The 23682-nt window shown below is 41.4% G+C and overlaps 1 protein-coding gene across 2 annotated transcripts in view; it reads right to left on the bottom strand.

Moving 5' to 3' along the window:
* The window catches only part of TMEM192 (transmembrane protein 192), a 30238-nt gene extending 6889 nt beyond the window's left edge, over positions 1–23349 (bottom strand). The window contains exons 1-4 of one of the 2 annotated variants that reach the window (XM_082838390.1): positions 23279–23349; positions 16420–16566; positions 11384–11648; positions 8171–8305 (exon numbers count right to left, since the gene is read on the bottom strand). In XM_082838390.1, the coding sequence (XP_082694516.1) occupies positions 8171–8305; positions 11384–11648; positions 16420–16566; positions 23279–23287 (556 nt within the window). In that variant the 5' untranslated portion in view covers positions 23288–23349. Of the gene's footprint in view, positions 1–8170; positions 8306–11383; positions 11649–16419; positions 16567–18897; positions 22644–23278 lie in introns of those variants that run through there. The other variant, XM_082838389.1, reaches the window with a different exon arrangement.
* Between the last annotated feature and the right edge of the window lie 333 nt (positions 23350–23682).

Raw genomic sequence — 23682 nt, forward strand, 5'->3', positions numbered from 1 at the left:
CCTAGAAGAACTAAAGATGAAACAAGCAACGATGAACAGCACAATAAATGAAATTAAAAATACTCTAGATGGGATCAATAGCAGAATAACTGAGGCAGAAGAACGGATAAGTGACCTGGAAGATAAAATAGTGGAAATAACTACTGCAGAGCAGAATAAAGAAAAAAGAATGAAAAGAACTGAGGACAGTCTCAGAGACCTCTGGGACAACATTAAACGCACCAACATTCGAATTATAGGGGTTCCAGAAGAAGAAGAGAAAAAGAAAGGGACTGAGAAAATATTTGAAGAGATTATAGTTGAAAACTTCCCTAATATGGGAAAGGAAATAGTTAATCAAGTCCAGGAAGCACAGAGAGTCCCATACAGGATAAATCCAAGGAGAAATACGCCAAGACACATACTAATCAAACTGTCAAAAATTAAATACAAAGAAAGCATATTAAAAGCAGCAAGGGAAAAACAACAAATAACACACAAGGGAATCCCCATAAGGTTAACAGCTGATCTCTCAGCAGAAACCCTACAAGCCAGAAGGGAGTGGCAGGACATACTGAAAGTGATGAAGGAGAAAAACCTGCAACCAAGACTACTCTATCCAGCAAGGATCTCATTCAGATTTGATGGAGAAATTAAAACCTTTACAGACAAGCAAAAGCTGAGAGAGTTCAGCACCACCAAACCAGCTTTACAAAAAATGCTAAAGGAACTTTTCTAGACAAGAAACACAAGAGAAGGAAAAGACCTATATTAACAAACCCAAAACAATTTAGAAAATGGGAATAGGAACATACATATCGATAATTACCTTAAATGTAAATGGACTAAATGCTCTCACCAAAAAACTGAATGGATACAAAAACAAGACCCATATATATGCTGTCTACATGTGACCCACTTCAGACCTAGAGACACATACAGACTGAAAGTAAGGGGATGGAAAAAGATATTCCATGCAAATGGAAACCAAAAAAAAGCTGGAGTAGCAATTCTCGTATCAGACAAAATAGACTTTAAAATAAAGACTATTAGAAGAGACAAAGAAGGACACTACATAATGATCAAGGTATCGATCCAAGAAGAAGATATAACAATTGTAAATATTTATGCACCCAACATAGGAGCACCTCAATACATAAGGCAAATACTAACAGCCATAAAAGGGGAAATCGACAGTAACACATTCATAGTAGGGGATTTTAACACCCCACTTTCACCCATGGACAGATCATCCAAAATGAAAATAAATAAGGAAACACAAGCTTTAAATGATACATTAAACAAGATGGACTTAACTGATATTTATAGGACACTCCATCCAAAAACTACAGAATACACATTTTTCTCAGGTGCTCATGGAACATTCTCCAGGATTGATCATATCTTGGGTCACAAATCAAGCCTTGGTAAATTTAAGAAAACTGAAATTGTATCAAGTATCTTTTCTGACCACAACGCCATGAGACTAGATGTCAATTACAGGAAAAGATCTGTAAAAAATACAAACACATGGAGGCTAAACAATACACTACTTAATAACGAAGTGATCACTGAAAAATCAAAGAGGAAATAAAAAAATACCTAGAAACAAATGACAATGGAGACACAACAACCCAAAACCTATGGGATGCAGCAAAAGCAGTTCTAAGGGGGAAGTTTATAGCAATACAAGCCCACCTTAAGAAGCAGGAAACATCTCGAATAAACAACCTAACCTTGCACCTCAAGCAATTAGAGAAAGAAGAACAAAAAAACCCCAAAGTTAGCAGAAGGAAAGAAATCATAAAGATCAGATCAGAAATAAATGAAAAAGAAATGAAGGAAACAATAGCAAAGATCAATAAAACTAAAAGCTGGTTCTTTGAGAAGATAAACAAAATAGATAAACCATTAGCCAGACTCATCAAGAAAAAAAGGGAGAAGACTCAAATCAATAGAATTAGAAATGAAAAAGGAGAAGTAACAACTGACACTGCAGAAATAAAAAAGATCATGAGAGATTACTACAAGCAACTCTATGCCAATAAAATGGACAATCTGGAATAAATGGACAAATTCTTAGAAATGCACAACCTGTCAAGACTGAATCAGGAAGAAATAGAAAATATGAACAGACCAATCACAAGCACTGAAATTGAAACTGTGATTAAAAATATTCCAAACAAACAAAAGCCCAGGACCAGATGGTTTCACAAGCGAATTCTATCAAACATTTAGAGAAGAGCTAACACCTGTCCTTCTCAAAAACTTCCAAAATATGGCAGAGGGAGGAACACTCCCAAATTCCTTCTACGAGGCCACCATCACCTTGATACCAAAACCAGACAAGGATGTCACAAAGAAAGAAAACTACAGGTCAATATCACTGATGAACACAGACGCAAAAATCCTCAACAAAATACTAGCAAACAGAATCCAACAGAACATTAAAAGGATCATACACCATGATCCAGTGGGGTTTATTCCAGGAATTCCAGGATTCTTCAACATATGCAAATCTATCAATGTGATAAACCATATTAACAAATTGAAGGAGAAAAACCGTATGATCATCTCAATAGATGCAGAGAAAGCTTTTGACAAAATTCAACACCCATTTATGGTAAAAACCCTCCAGAAAGTAGGCATAGAGAGAACTTTCCTCAACATAATAAAGGCCATATATGACAAGCCCACAGCGAACATCATCCTCAATGGTGAAAAACTGAAAGCATTTCCACTAAGATCAGGAACAAGACAAGGTTGCCCACTCTCACCACTCTTATTCAACATAGTTTTGGAAGTTTTAGCCACAGCAATCAGAGAAGAAAAAGAAATAAAAGGAATCCAAATCGGAAACGAAGAAGTAAAGCTGTCACTGTTTGCAGATGACATGATACTATACATAGAGAATCCTAAAGATGCTACCAGAAAACTACTAGAGCTAATCAATGAATTTGGTAAAGTAGCAGGATACAAAATTAATGCACAGAAATCTCTGGCATTCCTATATACTAATGATGAAAAATCTGAAAGTGAAATCACGAAAACACTCCCATTTACCATTGCAAAGAATAAAAGAATAAAATATCTAAGAATAAACCTACCTAAGGAGACAAATGATCTGTGTGCAGAAAACTATGAGACACTGATGAAAGAAATTAAAGATGATACAAATAGATGGAGAGATATACCATGTTCTTGGATTGGAAGAATCAACATTGTGAAAATGACTCTACTACCCAAAGCAATCTACAGATTCAATGCAATCCCTATCAAACTACCACTGGCATTTTTCACAGAACTAGAACAAAAAATTTCACAATTTGTATGGAAACACAAAAGACCCCGAATAGCCAAAGCAATCTTGAGAACGAAAAAAGGAGCTGGAGGAATCAGGCTCCCTGACTTCAGACTATACTACAAAGCCACAGTAATCAAGACAGTATGGTACTGGCACAAAAACAGAAAGATAGATCAATGGAACAGGATAGAAAGCCCAGAGATAAACCCACGCACATATGGACACCTTATCTTTGATAAAGGTGGCAGGAATGTCCAGTGGAGAAAGGACAGCCTCGTCAATAAGTGGTGCTGGGAAAACTGGACAGGTACATTTAAAAGTATGAGATTAGATCACTCCCTAACACCATACAGAAAAATAAGCTAAAAATGGATTAAATACCTAAACGTAAGGCCAGAAACTATCAAACACTTAGAGGAAAACATAGGCAAAACACTCTATGACATAAATCACAGCAAGATCCTTTTTGACCCACCTCCTACAGAAATGGAAATAAAACCAAAAATAAACAAATGGGACCTAATGAAACTTCAAATTTTTGCACAGCAAAGGAAACCATAAACAAAACCAAAAGACAACCCTCAGAATGGGAGAACATATTTGCAAATGAAGCAACTGACAAAGGATTAATTTCCAAAATTTACAAGCAGCTCATGCAGCTCAATAACAAAAAAACAAACAACCCAATCCAAAAATGGGCAGAAGACCTAAATAGACATTTATCCAAAGAAGATATACAGACTGCCAACAAACACATGAAAGAATGCTCAACATCATTAATCATTAGAGAAATGCAAATCAAAAGTACAATGAGATATCATCTCACACCAGTCAGTATGGCCATCATCAAAATATCTAGAAACAATAAATGCTGGAGAGTGTGTGGAGAAAAGGGAACACTCTTGCACTGCTGGTGGGAATGTGAATTGGTTCAGCCACTATGGAGAACAGTATGGAGGTTCCTTAAAAAACTACAAATAGAACTATCATATGACCCAGCAATCCCACTACTGGGCATATACCCTGAGAAAACCAAAATTCAAAAAGAGTCATGCACCAAAATGTTCATTGCAGCTCTATTTACAATAGCCAGGAAATGGAAACAACCTAAGTGCCCATCATCGGATGAATGGATAAAGAAGATGTGGCACATATATACAACGGAATATTATTCAGCCATAAAAAGAAACGAAATTGAGCTATTTGTAATGAGGGGGATGGACCTAGAGTATGTCATACAGAGTGAAGTAAGTCAGAAAGAGAAAGACAAATACTGTATGCTAACACATATATATGGAATTTAAGGGAAAAAAATGTCATGAAGAACCTAGGGGTAAGACAGGAATAAAGACACAGACCTACTGGAGAACTGACTTGAGGATATGGGGATGGGGAAGGGTGAGCTGTGACAGGGTGAGAGAGATGCATGGACATATATACACTACCAAACGTAAGGTAGATAGCTAGTGGGAAGCAGCCGCATGGCACAGGGATATCGGCTCAGTGCTTTGTGACCACCTGGAGGGGTGGGATAGGGAGGGTGGGAGGGAGGGAGATGCAAAGGGAAGAGATATGGGAACATATGTATATGTATAACTGATTCACTTTGTTATAAAGCAGAAACTAACACACCATTGTAAAGCAATTATACCCCAATAAAGATGATTAAAAAAAAAAAAAAGAATCTGCCTGCCAATGCAGGGGACACGGGTTCCAGCCCTGGTCTGGGAAGATCCCACATGCAGCAGAGTAACTAAGCCCATGCGTCACAACTACTGAGCCTGTGCTCTAGAGCTCCCAAGCCACAACTACTGAGCCCACGTGCCACAACTACTGAAGCCTGTGCACGTAGAGCCTGTGCTCCACAACAACAGAAGAAGTCACCACAATGAGAAGTCCTCGCAATGCAATGAAAAACAGCCCCCACTCGCCACAACTAGAGAAAGCCTGCACGCAGCAACGAAAACCCAATGCAGCCAAAAATAAACAAATAAAAATAAATAAAACTGTTTAAAGGAAAAAAGGATACATGCACCTCAAGGTTCATTGCAGCACTTTTTACAATAGCCAAGACATGGAAGCAACCTAAATGTCCATTGACAGATGAATGGATATAGAAGACGTGACACATATATACAATGGAATATTACTCAGCCATGAAAAAGAATGAAATAATGCCATTTATAGCAACATGGATGGACCCAGAGATTATCATACTACATGAAATAAGTCAGACAGAGCAAGACAAATATCATATGATTATCACTTATATGTGGAATTTAAAATATGATACAAATGAACTTACTTACAAAACAGAAATAAATGCACAGACACAGAAAACAAACTATGGTTTCCAAAGGGGAAACGGGGTGTGCAGGGAGGGATAAATTAGGAGTTTGGGATTAACAGATACACACTACCGTATATAAAATAGACAAACAACAAGGACCTACTGTATAGCACAGGGAACTATATTCAATATCTTGTAATAACTTATAGTGGACAAGAATCTGAAAAAGAATATATACATCTGAATCATTTTTCTGTAACCTGAAACTAGTACAACACTGTAAATCAACTATACTTCAAAAAAAAAAAGATATGAATAGCCCCTTGGCTTCCGATGGCACGAGAACAGCGTGCCCACCCAAGGGCAGACAGGGACTGAGCGCTGGGCTCCACCACGCAGGCCGGGAGAGCTCAACAAAAGAGAAGATGGGGCCATCAGGGGGCCAGGCGGGATGCCAGGAAACCAGCTTCCCAGGACAAGTAAAGAACGCATCTCAAGGAGGGAGCGAGCCACTGTGTCCAGTGCCACTCAGGAGATGAAGGCTGAGACTCGACTGTCTCATGTGGCTTGCCTCTAAATTGGAGTTACGTTCATATGGCATCTCCTTATAATGATGTCTTCCATATAATAACTCCAAGATAAATGAAGAAACTTGGAACAAGTTTAAGTTTCTTGAACTGGGCAAAAAGAAATAACACTTACAGGATATTAAAGTAAAAGTTAAGAGGCAGAAATAAAAGACAATAGCTCAACAACAGAAAAATGTCCATCTTTCAGACTCATCTTTGTGGGTTTTTTTTTCCTGAAGGTGTTCCTTTTTTCTTTTTTAATTGAAGTACAGTTGATTTACAATGTTGTGATAGTTTCTGGTGTTTGTGGTTTTTAAAATAAATTAAATTCCATGCAGTCAGCATATATCAGATCACAGGCCAGGCAATAACACCAGTGCAATCTACATGCAATGAGAATCTTCCACTCTTCCTTTCCACCACAATAAGCCAAGGAGAGCTCTCACTAAACCGCAGGACACTGGACATGGGCCTGCTGCCCCTTACAGTCCTTTCCTCCTGAGCTGAAGCCCAAACATCAGGGCTACTGGAAGGCTGGTAACTGAGTGGCATTTTTTGAATCCTTGCTTATTTATTTATTTTATTTTTTTGTGGTACGCGGGCCTCTCACTGTTGTGGCCTCTCCCGTTGCGGAGCACAGGCTCCGGACGCGCAGGCTCAGCGGCCATGGTTTACGGGCCCAGGCGCTCCACGGCATGTGGGATCTTCCCGGACTGGGCCCGAACCCGTGTCCCCTGCATCGGCAAGTGGACTCTCAACCACTGCGTCACCAGGGAAGCCCCGTCGCTTATTTTTAAACAAATGGAAAGCTAATCAAATCACCACAAAGCTTTTAAGTTTTATTTCCCTAGTTTTTTCCTACAGAGGCAGTCAGGTGCCCAATGAGAAGAGTCCATCTTGACTTTTAGAGATTAACTACTTTACTGCAGACAAATTAGTCAAATTTAGATTAGAATTAGTATATCAAAGAATCATATCATGAAGAGTTAGTATCAGCATTACCAAAACTAGGAATCTTTTAAATCTTTTTAATATAGAGAAGCGAGAAAAATGCATGTATCAGGGAATCAACCTTAAATTTTTTGCGATACACTGAACAAAGTCAACATTTGCCCTAGAAGCCTTAAGAAGAGGTACAAAACAGTAAAATGAAACACAAGCTTTGGCCCATGTGACTTTTCCTTCATAACTGAAGAAATAATCTCTTTCAAAATGGACAGATAAGGTATTTTATTGTCACAAAACAACTGTTGCTCAATGCCACCAAATTAGCTGCTATTACAGATTTTAGTGCATGTCAGTACTGCAGCAGGAATGAAATCTTGTTTCTTCCGGGCATGGAGTTTTTTCTCTTCAGGTATCCTTCCATCTATTTTTCATGTTAACATGTTTGAAGCTTATTTAATTTTACCACTGAGAGTTTTGAGAGACAGCCAGACAGAACAATCCTCAGACAGTTCTAAATTTAGAAAGAAGTGGGTTCTTAAATGGTTTATCAAAATCAAGTTTGGGCTAAATGCAGTTTTGCATGTATTAACTTATTTACTTATTTTACTTTTATTTTGCCGCACAGCATGTGGGATCTTACCCCTACCAGGGACTGAACCCATGCCCCCTTCAGTGGAAGCGCAGAGTCTTAACCACTGGACAGCCAGGGAAGTCCTCTATTTAGCTATATTTTAATTTAAAGCCAGACTTACATCTCAGTTGCTTTTGAGGATGCAAAAGTTTGTAGATCTTTTTTAGTTTTTCATTTTCTTCTTTTTTTTTTTAAATGGAAAGCCTTCATTCTAGTTGATAAGAATTTATTGATGACACAACTTTAGAAATGCGACTCACCGGTATGTTCCTGGTGGTTTGAAATTACAGAAGTCTGGATGTGGTCAGCAATGAGGTATGGGTGCTCAATAGGGTAACGGCCACGTAGAAAAGGTTTCCCGGCAGAAAGGTAATGGGCTGGGCTTCAGGTGGGGATGCGACCAGCAGTGAAAGGCCTTTCTATAAGAACAGGCTCCTTGTCATTCTCACCTGTGTACACGAGCAGGCACGTCAGGGAACAGACCAGCTCCACGGCCAGGGTGGCCAGAATGAGGTCCAGGTACAGCGCGCTGGGCTCGGGGAAGGAGTGCTGCAGGCAGAGCAGGAAGAGTAGCGCCGTGTTGCCTGCGGGGAGGAGACGCAGCGTGCGTGCGTGGGCGGGGCGGAGTCCCGGAGCCCGCGCCGCTGCCCCCGGCGCAGCCCCCGCAGGAGTACCGCGAGGGCGCGGGCACCCACCCAGCTACGCGGAGACGAAGGAAGGTTGAGGATGGAAATCAAACGTAACACGGCTAAGAGCAAATGATGCCCCATGACACAAATAGGTAAGAATCTGGACTTTTTTAAAACTCAAGGAGTGAGTTTCTACGAGGACCCGGTGGCCCCTTCTGGTCATGCAGCACAGTAAAGGACGCAGCGAGTATCCAGAAAAAAACCGGGGACACGCTGCTGACCTTGGACAGATGACCTAACACCTCCACTCCTCGTCTGAAAAATGGGGTGACAATAAATATGAGCTGTTTCCCCCCTGCTCAGCATATCCATTATTTATTTTTGAAGACCATTTTAACCTCATTCTGCACTTACAGTCTGAAGACTGTCAAAGAAAAGTTTAGGGGCAGAAGTCATTCCTGTAATGTTTTACCTTAGAATTTCCTAAAACTAACATATTTATCCAAGTCTGATCAAGGCTGGGGAGATGCTCATTTGATTTACCTTCTGCTTCTTGGTACAAAGGGATGACTGTGAGCCAAGAACCCTGTTTAAATAACCTATCAGAAGTCCCTCTACACAAAGCAGTGGTCCAGCACAAATCCCTACGCCCTCCCCTTACACTCACAAATGTCACAGTGTCTTAGCATGTTGACCAATAGCTCAATTTATGAATTAGTTTTGTGTACAATACAAATATAACTTTACAGCTTTAGGGAGAGGAAAAAACTAGGGAAAAACCTCTGCAGGGAAAGTGAACACACAGTTTCCAGAGGATTTCTGATGCCCTGAGCAAGGCCTGTGTCAGCAGTGTGGCAGGTCACAGGGTGAACTTGCAGGCTGGCAGCAGAGACTGCAGAAGTAAGACATTCCCCTGAATGATAAGCACTGTGGACATCATGAGAGCACCCTGCCCAGCACCATGTCTGCAAGGGTCAAGTTTTCGCTTCAATGAAAAGAACAAATATGCAACTTGCTATAGAGCTAATAACATTTGATAGAGTTCAGGATGTATTTCCATCTAAGAAAGGAGAACAGATAAATCAGATAAATATTTTCAACTTATTTGGAAGGAAAGCAAAGCCCTTCTCCCATCTCCACAAACTAAAGTAAAATCAATTTATTTTTCTTTCTGCAGAGAACAACAAGCATCAGGATGAAGCCAGACAATACCCAGCAATACTATCACAGGCAAAAAAAAAAGAATGGTTACACCCTTCGGATTAGCTGGAAGTTCTATACCCTCATAGATTTACCTTCTTTTTCTTCAAATAAGAAAAAAAAATATTTAAAGAAAATAGAAACAAAGTAAACACCTGCCCCAATTCTCCTGGATTTTCTGGGTCCTTATATGAGTAACTTAAAAGTGATGCCGCCTGTGATTAAACTGAGGGTCCAAATGTTTAGAAACAGACTGTGATTAAGGGTCACATGTGTAGCAATAATTTGAAAGTCAGAGGAAAGGCAAAGATTAGACAATCTCTTGGTGGGCCTCAAAAATACTATTTCCAGACCATCAGTGGAGAAACTGAACATTATTTTGGTCAGTATACAAATAGGTTTCTGCTTTTCTCTTTGTCAGAGGCGCAAAGATTATAGGGACATCTCCTGGCCAAAAACAAGTACTGCAATCAGCAGTAAAAGTAGAAACCGCACTCTTCCTCAGGGGGCAGTAAAGGCCGCCCCTTGGAGGTGCTTCAAGACCAGCCACTCCAATACAACGCTTCTTTCTCTGCAACCGCTGGGCCCTCCCGCTCCCATTGACAGCCTCGCTGAGCAGATGAACTCAGAGCCTGCCCTTTAAGAAAATGCACTACCAGAACACAGGAAAAACATTAAATTCTGTAGAGCTGTTTTTCTGGGGAAAAATTAATTTCTAATTTGGTTTCAAAATGTTCAAACATTTATTCTGGACTCAAATTGAAAAAGAGGGCTTTTTAGAAAAGGTAGAAACCTTGACAATTAGGCAAAAATACCTAAAGAAGTTCAATTTAATTCCATTAAGCCTTTAAATTGTCTGCATCCTGGATGGACTTTCTGACCTTGCCTTCATAAATTGTTTTCCAGGTTTTCTGCTTTAGTAATACATCTTATTATATAACAGTCTTTCTCTTACTGCGGGAAAAGCACTGAGCTTCATTTAAAATAAAACAATCCCCTCATCCTACAAGTATCAACTAGCGTCAGCTGTATATCTCCTTGCGATGAGTAAGTCTGCTAGTATCAAAAGGGGGAAAAAGTCCACATTTCACACAGGGGTACCTTGCTCATAATGAAGGGGACAGAAAATGCTACCCCAAAATATGCCTCCTTTGTCTTAAGGATTATTTTAAGTTGATTATTTTTAAGAAACGGCAGACACAGATGAAGCTCTGAAAACCAAGTAGGAATTACCTTTTATAAGAGACATTTACAATTATAAGGGAAATCTCCATTTGTAAGGTTATATCCCTCTCTGTACCAGGATGACTCTAAATCTCTAGAAACTCTAATCAATGCAGAAGGCAAGCATAACAAACTTACCCTTGTTTACTGTGCTTTTCCTGATCACCTCCCAGAACTATCACCCCTCCCACAACCCTCCCCATCTTCTTTGGTCTTTAGCTGGAGATATTATTTGAGAGGGTGGCTTAGGTCATTGTGGAGTTACTCTGCTTTCCTGGGTCTCTCCCATGTATACAGGAGGTATAATGTTATTAAACTTCTATTCGTTTTTCTCCTGTTAATCTGTCCTTTATTGGTGGAATCTCAGGCAAGAACCTAGAAGGGCAGAGGGAATATTTTTCCTCCCTTACATAACAAATACAGATTTCAAAGGGAAATATAAGAAAAACTTCAAGACATTAAGGTGATCCTAATTTTAGTGGCCGCGTCACTCTCACAAAAATGAGAGCATGTATTTGATTATAAAATCAAACTTAACATTTTCTTTCTGCTGTCATTTATTACACTCAAGCAAGCCGCCGAATAGCTGAGTGAGACAACTGGGCTTACCAGTGGAGTGTATCATCAGCGCAAGGCTTTTAAGATGCCTTGTTGACCGGTAGATCTTGTTATAGCCTCGGTTTCTTACTTTGCTGTGGTGATACTGGATGTATCGTTCAAGGAGGAAATGCAGAATCCACAAAATAACTTTTCCGAGGATTATGACTGTCTGAACTTTCAATGGGTTGGTATAGTTTCCTGGGCACTTGTCCTCAATTGGATTGGGGTAAGAACAAAGCACACCTGTTAAAAATGCTAAAATAACAAACACAATCTGGTGGAAAGGAAAACAGTAGAATTAATATTCAATATTTGGATTTAAGAAACAATAATGACCATCCCCAGCACATATTCTTATACCTATGACTTTCAGTATCCTACTTTTATGAGTTTAAAAATACTTTCTTTTTTGCCATTTTTACAAACTTTTTAAACAGATAATCTGGAGAAAAATTTGCAGAAAATTTGGGAAGCAGATAAAATCACAAATAAAATAAAAATCACCCCAAATCCCATCTAACAAAGATGAGTACTTAATGTTAAATTCAATTTCCTGCCCACTTCTCTTTTATTAAAAAGAGTAAAAACAGTTAATTTAGCACCTCAAAACTAAATAATAAAAATCATGAATTAAAAAAGTTTATTTCTAGCTTCAGTTTTAAGAGAACAAGAATAACTATCCAATTAGATTGACAAAAATTTAAAAGATTGATGTCAACATATGGGCAAACAGACAGTCTCATAAAATGCTGACTGGTCTGGGAAGTGCTGCTGAAAAATAATTTGGAAATATCTTGACCCAGAAATCCTACCTTAGGACCCTATCACTCAGAAGTAAAAGCACAGTACCTAGGATATATGGACACATATATTTACTGCAGTGTTCTCTGCATTTGAAAAAAACTGTAAATTGCCCAAGTATATGTATGCATCCATAGCAGAATATTTGAATAAATTAAGGTATACCCACTCACATAACAGAATGTTATTCAGCTATAAAAGAATTAACTAGGCAACTTCCCTGGTGGCACAGTGGTTAAGAATCCTCCTGCCAATGCAGGGGACATGGGTTCAATCCCTGGTCTGGGAAGATCCCACATGCTATGGAGCAACTAAGCCTGGGTGCCACAACTACTGAGCCTGTGCTCTAGAGCCCACGAGCCACAACTACTGAGCCCTGGTGTCACAACTACTGAAACCCACATGCCTAGAGCCCATGCTCAACAACAAAAGAAGCCACTGCAATGAGAAGCCCGTGCACCACAATGAAGAGTAGCCCCCGCTCTCGTCACAACTAGAGAAAGCCCAAGTGCAGCAACAAAGACCCAACACAGACAAAAAAAAAAAAAAAAAAAGAATTAACTAAAGCTCTATGTATTAGTTTAGGTGGATACCTATGATATGTTAAGATTAAAGAAAGTAAGGTGTAAAGTAGTAGTTCAAAGTGTGATCTCCAGACCAGTTAGAAATGTAAATTTTCAGGCCCCAAATCAAAATCTCTGGGCATGTGGCGAGCAGCCTGTAGTGTAATAAGCCTGCCAGGGTATCTGGTGCATGCTCAAGTTTGAGGAACACTGCTGTTGAGTAATAAATACCGTATTATCCAATCTTTTCTTTTCTGGAAATGGGGGACATCCTTTTATAACATGGTAATCTTTTTGTATACATTTGTATGAACTTAACAAAAGACACTGAAAGAGATACAGTGAACTGACCCCATTTATTAACTCAGGGAGAAGGGGTGAAGCAGAGAAAAGGGAAGATTATATCTTTGTATACTCTGGTAATGTTTTACTTGTTAACCATAAGGCAGTATTATTCTATAATTTTTAAAAAAATCAAAGAAAATTTTAAATGCTGTCATTAACATCCATCACCAAGCATCCAATAGCAGCCAATCTTAGCATGTAATAAATCTATTTAAAATTTATGTGGTTTGTCAAGAGCAGTAATATTTGCTATAGCAGCTCAAGATGCACATCCTCATAAAGTAAAAGTGGAAAAGTCAACATATTCCCTCTACTGTAACATACTGTACATTGAACCCAACTGATCCATTTTATACAAAGTAGTATATAAAGACATTAGGTTTTCTTCTTCTTTAACATAAGATTTTCTTAGTCCTAAAATTAGGGCAATCAATCCCACAGTATCAAAGGCAGGCAATTTAACATAAAAAGTTTTTTTTAAGTGGTGTGTGTGTGTACTGTACATACATAAAGAGTATGTTATACTCTTTATATAATTTATAATTATATAATTTATAAATTATATCAATACAAAGAGGCACAAGGAAAGAAGCGCTTCAGCTGCTATTTGGGGATCAGGAAGCCATGGCAGAATCAGGCCACTTACTAGAGCTACATGAGGAAAACAGGTGCACCTCTGTCCTCAATGCACTCAGTTCTGAGCGCAAGTCTTCCACAGTGCACCTCACTGGAGCAGCAGCTGGGCCAGTCCTCAACCACATCCACCCCCTCATGAACACCCAAGGAGTGGTGAGAATCTGCCTTCTTTTGATCTTTCACATTGCCGCAAAGAACAACTACAGCCCCTAGTGTTTGAGACTGCAGTAACCAAAATGAGGAAATAATTAACAGACTTGGAGCAGAGCCCCCAGTAAGCCTACAAGACCATTCATACATGTGTCTTGTTTTGTTTTTATGACGTTGAACTTTATTTATTTTTATTGAGGTATATAATTGACATAACACTGTATAAGTTTAAGGTGTGCAATGTGTTGATTTGAAACATTTGTATATTGCAAAATGATGGCCACCATAGCTTTAGCCAACACTTGTATCATGTCACATAATTACCATTTCTTTTTTGTGGTGAGAGCAATTAAGATATCTAGTCTCCTAGCAACTTTGAAATTTATAATATTAGTGTTGACTATAATCACTATGCTATGCATTAGATCTCCAGGATTTATTTATCTAGTGGTTACAACACACATTTTTAAAAATCCCCAGACATTTGTAATTTTATCATATAAAACATGGGGCAACAGTACACTGATTTCTCTGCTTAACACTATTTCCTAGGTGTAAATAAATAGATAAATTTCCATGTCAACATATGTAGATTTATTTGTATCTTTTTTGTTTTTATAACTTAAAAAGTAATACATGCATATGATAAAAAAAATTCAAATAGTACAAAAAGTAAACATTAAAATATATTAGGTGTCCCTTCCATTGAGGCGCTCAGTGCAACTAGCATTAAAATGGTCTTGTGGGGCTTCCCTGGTGGCGCAGTGGTTGGGAGTCCGCCTGCCGATGCAGGGGACACGGGTTCGTGCCCCGGTCCGGGGGGATCCTACATGCCGCGGAACGGCTGCGCCCGTGAGCCATGGCCTCTGAGTCTGCGCGTCCGGAGCCTGTGCTCCGCAACGGGAGAGGCCGCAGCAGTGAGAGGCCTGCGTACCGCAAAAAATAAATAAATAAATAAAAATAAAAATAAAAATTAAAAATAAATTAAAAAAAGGGTCTTGTGAATGCTTCTGGAAATATTCTATTACAGAATACAGGAACAAACGTTAAAAGTTTCCAGTACCAATTCCAATGTGTTTGTGGGGGGGAGGGGACGGCGGAGGGGGGCGGCAAATCTCTGACACCAACTGGGAGCTCAACTGGTGAAATGGGTGTCTTGATGAAGACAGCTCAACTCAATTCTGACACTACCTGGAGAGAGCATTAGATCCCAGGGGTTGAAGGCTCAGTCCCACAGACTGCCCTCACTTCAGATGCTAACTGCCAAGTCCAAGTTGCCACCAGTGCTTCTTACCCACTGGCTACAAATCAGAGGTTCCCACAACCCCCTCCTTGGACTTTAGATACCACTTGCAAATCCAGGTTGTTACCTGCACTTCTGATTGACAGGCTATAAATCAGAGGTTCCCATCAACTCCTTCTTGGGTTCAATTAGTTTGCCAGACTGGCTCACAGAACTCAGGAAACCTGTTTACTCACCACATTACCAATTTATTACAAAGGATATTAAAAGATACAAATCAATAGCCCGATGAAGACATACTTCCTGCCAGTTCCCAAACAAAGGAGCTTCTGTCCTGGTGGAGTCTGGGGGCCTGGCAGCGGTTCATAACAAGTGTTCTAGCTCACCAACCTGGAAGCTCTCTGAACCCCCTCCTTTTGGGTCTTTATGGAGGCTTCATTACATAGGCCTGGTTGATTAAATCATTGGCCATTGGTGGATGATTTAACCTCCAGCCCCTTTCCCATCCCCAGAGGCCAGGGCGTGGGACTGAAAGTTCCAACCCTTTGTTCCTGCTTGGTTCCCCTGGCAACAGCCCCCATCCTTAGGTGCTTTCCAGAGTCACCTCACCAACATAAATACAGCAGTGGTGGAAAGGGGTTGTTATGAATATCAAGACACCCATTTCACCTTTATGACTTTGAAGCAATTTTAGGGACTGAGGACAAAAGACCAAAAATTATAACAAAAGATGCTCCCATTGCTCTTATCACTCAGGAAATTCCAAGGGTTTTGGGAGTTATAAGCCAGAAACCATGGATGAAGACCAAAGACATATGAGAACTATATTTTGATCATCTGAATGACCAAATATATTTCTTGTAAGTCACAACATCACCCATATACACACTTCTCTCAACACCCTTTTAAAATGTACAAACAGGAACATTCTGTACACACCACTGTAAACCTCATTTTTTTCCATTCAACAATGAACCGTGAAGGGTACACATCCATCCCAAGTTTCTCTTCTAAGTTTCTCTTTTAATATTGTATAAGCATTCCTTCATATGGACAGGACATATAAAGCATCTTCTGGATGGTGGCAGATTGTAGTTTCCTCATATTACAGACAACATTGGTATCATAAACGATATCCTTACATGTGTGCAAATATGTCTACAATAAATTATTTGAAGTAGAGATATGAGTAAAAATGTATGCACACTTTAAATGTTAATAGATATAGCCAAACTGCCCTCTGAAGAGGTTATAAATTTTTGAAAACCATCCCCTTTGGATGGATCACTTTCTCCCAGTCAACTTACATGTATCAACAAGAGAAGATTTGCAATGATGACTGTAGGAAGAGCCTGGAATCTGGGCCTAAAATGAGCGTGTAATGAGTGATGTGGGAGATGCTGGGTGTCCAGAAGGGGGTCATCTTCAATACTTTGGATGAGATCCAAGGAACCCTGAGGTGCAGAAAAAAGCAAGCTATAATCACCACTCTCTGGATTATGTTTCCAAGACAAATCTACTAAACTATAAAGCTTTAAAATTCATTACACAAATTATAGGCAAGAAAACACACTCCCTACCTAAAGGTAATTTTGAAAAAATACCATAAACTTCTTGATGACTACTGTAAACTGGTAAAAACAATTATTAAAACAAGTAGAAGAAATCTTAATTCTTTATCTCAAAATGAGGTAAGTCAAAATGAGATTATGTATAAATAATCTCATTATCAATTATTAATCTCATTAATCTCAAATAATTTTCTTCAAGCCCTCAAAACTTAGATATTGATTTATTTAACATTACACACACACACACACACACATTTACATTTCTGGCTGTGCCGTGCAGCATGTGGGGTCTTAGTTCCCTTACCAGGGATCAAACCCGTGACCTCTGCAGTGGGAAGCGCAGTTTTAACAACTGGACCACCAGGGTAGTCCCCAACATTATTTATATTATTGATAAAAATTACATATGATTGCAATTCTTAAACTATATCTCGGTGTTCCACAAAATTTTGGAAAGCTGGTTGAGGCATTACTAAGAGGTCTTAAACAAACTTTCAATCATGAGAGAAATATGTTAGAGTGTTAATAGAAACAGATCACCCTGATAGACCCTCGAGATTTCAGTTTGTAGATACCAGATTCTCAATGAAAACAACTAGTTGCAATGTCACTGAAGTAGCCAGCAAAGGCTAAGCTGCAACCTCAAAATCTTGTTAGTCATGTTTAAAGTTAAGGTCTTGACAGGAACAGCATCTTAGGTATCTGGTGCATAAAACAATCTCTCAGTCTCAGAGCCTTACTGAAAACTGTTACATATAAGTCACTGTTCCTGAGATAAAAGAATGTAAGACACGGTCCCTATTCAAAAGGAGATGACATTTTCATCGGGGAGGTTAGGATAAAGGCATGCAGGACTGAACAATATAAGAATGCAAAATAGAATATAGTGTGTGGCATATTATGGGGCAGTACATAATAAATTAGCAAATGAATAGCACAAATGCTGCAAAAAATTTAGGTTAGATAATTGCACTAGAACAAGAGGGAAATGAAAATTTAGTGGGAAAAGGAGAAGCCTGAGAATTGGATTTGGAGACAGAGGATATGGGCTCTTCACTTTGGAAGGGGTAGAGAGGGGGACCAATGGTGTAAGGGCAGGCTGCTGTGCACCAGGATTAAAAAGATAACACAGCAATCTGGGAAATGATCAGATCTGGAATGGGCTTCTCAATTTCCACTCCCAGGCTTTCAATGCTGCTGCAATTTTTTTTATTCAATGCCTAGATAGCTTCCTGTTTAGTTTGCCATAACTCATGGAGCAATTCTGATGATTTCTATTCTCTTCAAGACTCCTCTGCTTCTAGCTTTCTCAGTTAGAGGCTGTCCCACCTCTACGGCTCTTCCCTTAACTAATGTCCATGAACCTCTCCAGGCCATCCTTCCAGTCTCTGTGCCTCTTCATCCCTCCCCACCTGTCAAGTGTCTGTCTTAGCAAAAATGCTGCCTTCTCTGATGCCTCAATGCTGTTCCTTTTTCATCTGACATTGTAGTTTTTATTTCTGCAAGTTTGAGTGGGTTTGTTTTATATCTCCCATGTGTCTTTTTAACCTTTGGAACATATAGAAAACAGTTATAATAATTTTTTTAAATGTCCTTGTTTGCTATTTCTAGCATGCCATTTTTCAATCAGTTTTAATTGACTCATTATGTCATATTTCCCTGCCTCTTTGCATGCCTGATCATTTTTTCCACTTTATTGAGATATAATTAACATGTCACATAGTGTAAGTTTGCATACCATGAGTTGATTTGATACACTTATATATTGCAAAATGATTACCACCATAGCATTACCTAACACCTCCGCTAAATCACATAATTAGCAGTGCCTGGTAATTCTGGACTGGATGCCAGACATTGCAAAATTTACCTCTTTGGGTGCTGGACATTTTTGTATTCCTATATTACTGAGCTTTGTTCTGGGATTCAGTTAAGTCACTTGAAACAGTTTGATCTTTTTGGTCTTTCTTTTAAGGTGCTTTCTTAGGTGGGACCATACCATGTTTGGTCTAGTGCTAATTATTCCCCACAAGTGATGCAAGACCTTTCTGAAAACCTAATACCCTGTGATTATGAGGTTTCCAGTCTGGCTGGAAGAACAGGCACTACTCCTGGCCCTGCATGACAGTACTGCTCCTTCTGGTCTGAGTGTTTTTTTCCCCAGTCCTCAGGGAGTTTCCTCAGAGGCACGAAGAACAGGACTCAGCTGAATACCTGAGGGGACTCTGCACCTCTTCCGAGCTCTCCCTCTGCGCAGCACTCTCCTTTCTGGGTTCTCTGTCTTGTGAACTCCAGCTGCTTCGGTATCCCCAGATTCAGCTCCATCTCCTCAACTCGGGGTCTACTGAAGCCTCACTTGGTCCCCCTTCCTCTGCCCACCCCGAAAACTCTCTCAAGGCAGTGAGCTGGGGCAATCATATGGCTCACGTCATTTGCTTCCCATCTCTCCAAGATCACTGTCCTTCATCGCCTGATGTCTGTGATCTCAACAAGTATTTTTTCATATATTTTTTTGTTTTGTTTCATTTTTGGGTTTTTTTTTTTTTGCTTTAAAATATACTCTTTATTTTTTTCTCCAATTATAAAAATAATACATCATCCAAACAGATAGCTTAGGAAGCACAAAAAATCACCCAGGAAAACGACAACAAAAGCCCCTCCATCCCACCAGCCAGAGACTGCTGGTGTCTGTGACAAAGGTGCACCTGAGGCCACGCACCATGTACATCTAGATGATGCCTTTTAAGTCCGGGCAGAAGACAGAACAACTCACATTAGAAGGAAGGCTGCAGCAAGGCTCCAAAGTTTCTGCACATAGAACAGTGACCTTAAAGTCTCCTCCCCTTGACCATTTTTGATGCTGCAGAGCCCCACCCACCCGGGGACAGAGGAAGAGCAAGTCCCGGCTCCCTGGGGACAGGGCTGGCCTCTCCTCCTCTCAGCCAGACGCCCACGTCCGTGGCCACATGAGATGCCCCAGGGCTCCACGGGGCATAGCGGGGACCTGCAAGCAGGGACCCCGAGACTGTGGGTGTGACTATGCATTCCAGAGCAGGCAGCAGGAGACAGGGCTGGAGTCCCAGCTCTGCCGCCCACTGCCCTTGGACCAGGCAGTTTCTTGGGCTGGTCTCAGTTTCCTTGTCTATAAAATGGGAATAACGCCTACCTCATGGGCTCTTGAAGGGACTAAATAAAACATGAGAAGCAGGTCACAGCACTGGCACATCTCAAGGGTCAATAAATGTCACAGTACGCATCACTCCTTCCCATTAACCTGCTTCGTGTCAATCCTGTGGCTCTCATTTAATAAAAAACTGTCCCTCTGAGAGCTGACCAAAGCCCGGGGGGGTAAAGGGGAGGTTTATCCTATCCAGGGCCAACCTGAGTCTAGATCCCCCCAGGCCTGCCAGGTGACAAGAACCCATGAGCCAGGGGCCTGGACCCTGGACCAGAGAAAAGCAGACTGGTGAGGGCTCTGCCAGGGCCGCGTTCACGCTGCAGAGCAGACAGGGCCCAACAAAGGGTGGGCCTGTGTGGAGGGGCCCCGTGGGGGGCACCGAGGCTACCCGGCAGATCTCGGGGGAAGGAAGCCCTTTCACCAGCCAAGCTGGAACCTTCCCTGCAAAACAATGAATCCCCCATCGTTTTGCCTTTAATCACATTTTAAAACACTTGACAAGCGAACATCTGTTCCCTGATGTTTTGTCTTTGTGCATCTGTCATCCTCAAAATGAAAGTCCGGAACCTTCTGCACTAGTTTTAAAGTCAGGCTGGACGTTTAGTCATGAACAAAGCTGCTTAAATTTCCCTCTAATTCTAAGTCTTCATGAAGTTTATCATAAGTAGGGTCATCATAAGAGAATTTCTGAATCATTCCAATCAACGATTCTAAGACCTTCATCTTTTTGCTGTCTTTCTCAGTGGCGTAGCCGTGCAGGAGACATCTCCAAGCAAAAGCAAAACCCTGGTAGCACCCGATCTCAGATCCGAGTCTAGCTCCATGCAACGTGCCATACTGTCTTCCTTCAATCATACCCAAACTACTTCCTTCTTCATAGCCTTCCTGATAACCTTCCCCGTGAAACCGATCTTGGCAGGCGAAGTCCACTTCCGGTGGCGGCTGCGCCTGTTTTTTCATATATTATATACAGGTTTTTGGTTCTTTCAGGCAGAAGGAAGGACAAGTATCAAAGTGGTTAGAATAAGGTGTGCTTCACAAGGGCAGGACTCTACATTATACTATGTTCTTTGTACCTTTAGTACCTGATACACAGCAGGTACTCAATATGTGTGTTGAGTGAATGAAAGATGGCCCAACCTCTTGAACAGTTGGGATCTGGGAACTTTTTAAAAGGTAGCATTGAAACCCTGACTGTAAGACAATAGTCTACTTTATCTCCCACTCGTTCCCTTTCATGCACCTTCTCCTCTAGCCTGCATGAGCTTTCTGGAATGCCCCACAAATACCCTTTCTTATCTTTTTCAGAATCCAACTCATCTTTCGAAGTCCAACCAAAACTTACATTCTCTATAAAACTTGTCCTGCCAAGTGTTTTCTTTCTACTTTAAAACTCCTAAAAAATTACTGCCCATAATATTAATTTGGAATATTTCTTATGCTGCCTTGTATTGTTTCCTTTATGTGTATGCCTTTTGTTTTCCCTGACTACACTGAAGGGGCTGGGGACAATATGGTTTCTATGTCACTTACTCAATGTTCATGAAATACAATGTATTTGGTGACTACATCAAATACACTGCCCTTTGGAGCCTACAAGAAACGTGGGAAAACCATACAAACAGCACCCTCTGGAACTCACCATCTGCAAGTGAAGATAGCTGTTGTTTTTTCCACACCATCTCCTCCCTCTTCTTTTGTGACAATAGCTACTTCCTTTGGGGACCCAATGTCTACCTCTGCATTAAGTCTCAAGGGAAACATCCTTTGATGCTCTTCACCCTCTGTCCTGGGGTGGTCATGGAACCAAAAAGGGCTGGGCCAATCCAACTCTCTCTCAGAGCAGCAAAGCAAACGGAGTCCATGGTTGAGGCGATCCATCCCAGGACAGATTCTGAAAGGACCCCTGTCTCTGGATCCTTTGAGCTGCCCTTGTTTGGATCCTTTCAGAGGCCTAGGTGTTCATCTACCCTATATCCTTTCAAATAAATCCCTTTCTTCCTTAAAGTAGCCACAATTGGTTCACCCACTTGCAAACAAAGAATCGTTAACTAAAAAGCCTTTGCCTCTTTTAACTCATTTAGGTGTCTGGGCCTAAGACATGGCACACAGTTTTTAGCTTACTACTGAGTGGTAGAAACCATACCCACAAAATACCAAAAGCAGGCGACTTGCTCAGATCTAAAGCTATGTAGCTATTGGTGAAACATTACTCTCCAACTGTTTGGTGAAACAAATTTCTAGGGTTGTACTAATCCTAACGCTAAAAGCTACAGACCCAAGGACCCTGGGGCAGCTTAGCACCAACCAAGAAGCATTTACTGCACACATTTTGATGAGTCTCTAATTTTCCTCTTACTCATTTTCTCCACACATTGTCAGTTCACGAATCTCACTCTTAAAAGATTTAGAAACAATCAGTTTTTCTTTAAATATATATGAGTCTCAAATCTACTTCCAGGTGTTACAGTTAGCTTTCCATGTTCTCAACTGAAAAAAAAAAATAGAATTTTTTAGTCTTATCATTAGAAATTGTTCGGTCTTTATTTAGTCAAGATAATTGAACTATAGTCACTATTTGTACAAGAATCTAAGGTCTTGTGTAGGGCTGGAACTGTGTTTCATGTGTCTTGCCTGATGCACCTCATTCAGTGGTAGGATCACAGTAATATTCCTATTAATCTATTAACTCAAATCAGTGCTTTAATATAACTATCAACTTTGCATTTTTCAAGAGCAAGAATTTTGTGCCAATGGGTAACCCAGTTAATTTTGGGCACAAATACATGCTTTTCCTAAAAATGTTTTAATACATTTAAGCAAAGATTTTTGCAATTACTCTTCACTCTGTACACTATATACACTGTAACTAGTGCACTGGTTTTTTAATAATCTGGTTTGGATCCATCTAAGTAAAGAGATTTAAAAATCCCTTCACTCCTACCATGCCTCGATTCAAAACATCACGACATTGTTTTTCTCCAATGTGGGTTTTCGGGTGATAATAACGACAGGTCTGCCGCAGCCGCTCCAACTCACAGCCCTCAGGGCCAAGGCCGGGACCTAAGAGGACGGGGACTCGCCCCTGCGCCAGGGCGTCCGAGCGACCCCGCGCCCGGGGCCCCGCGCGCACCTCGGGCCGCCCCAGTTCCGGGACTCGACACGCGCCCGCACGGGGCTGGCGCCCGCCCGGCCTTCCGCCAGGAAAATAAGCCCGGGGCCCGCATGGACCCCGACGCTGCCCCGGACCCCGACGCCACCCCGGTGCCTCCTCCCATAACCCCGCGCCCGGGCAGCCCCGCGCAGGAGGCGCCCCTCCGGCCAGGGCTGCCCCCACCCCCGTCTCCGCCCAGCGCGCCCAGCACCGGAAGAGTGGGCTCCGGGCCTGTCGCTCGCCACCAGCATCCGCGAACTCACGTCCTCCATACTGCGCGCCAGCGGAGGCCGCAGCCCTACCGCCCAGCCTTCGCACCTGCGCCTGGCACCGCCTTCCGGGACCCGCCCCGGGACCCGCCCCTCGCTTTCAATTAGCCGAGGCGCAGAGGGCGGACCCCTCTTCCTCGCTCCAGGGCTCCACGGCCAGCGGCGGCCTTCCCGGTCCCGCCCCCTCGCTCCCGATTGGCAGAGGGGGCAGGATGGACTGGCCTCGCCTCTCGCTTACTATTGGCAGATGCCCCGACACCTAGATCCGGAATGGCCGAGGAGGAGGGGGACGTTATACTCCCTGAAGGCCAGCCTCCGGCCGCCGCTGCCTCTGGGAATGCTGCTGTGCCTGGGGATCCCGTAACCTGCGCTCGCGTTCTAGGTTGGCCGGAGATTTG

The sequence above is a fragment of the Leucopleurus acutus genome (assembly GCF_964270905.1).
Source record: "Leucopleurus acutus genome assembly, chromosome: 4".
Lineage (NCBI taxonomy): Eukaryota > Metazoa > Chordata > Mammalia > Artiodactyla > Delphinidae > Leucopleurus > Leucopleurus acutus.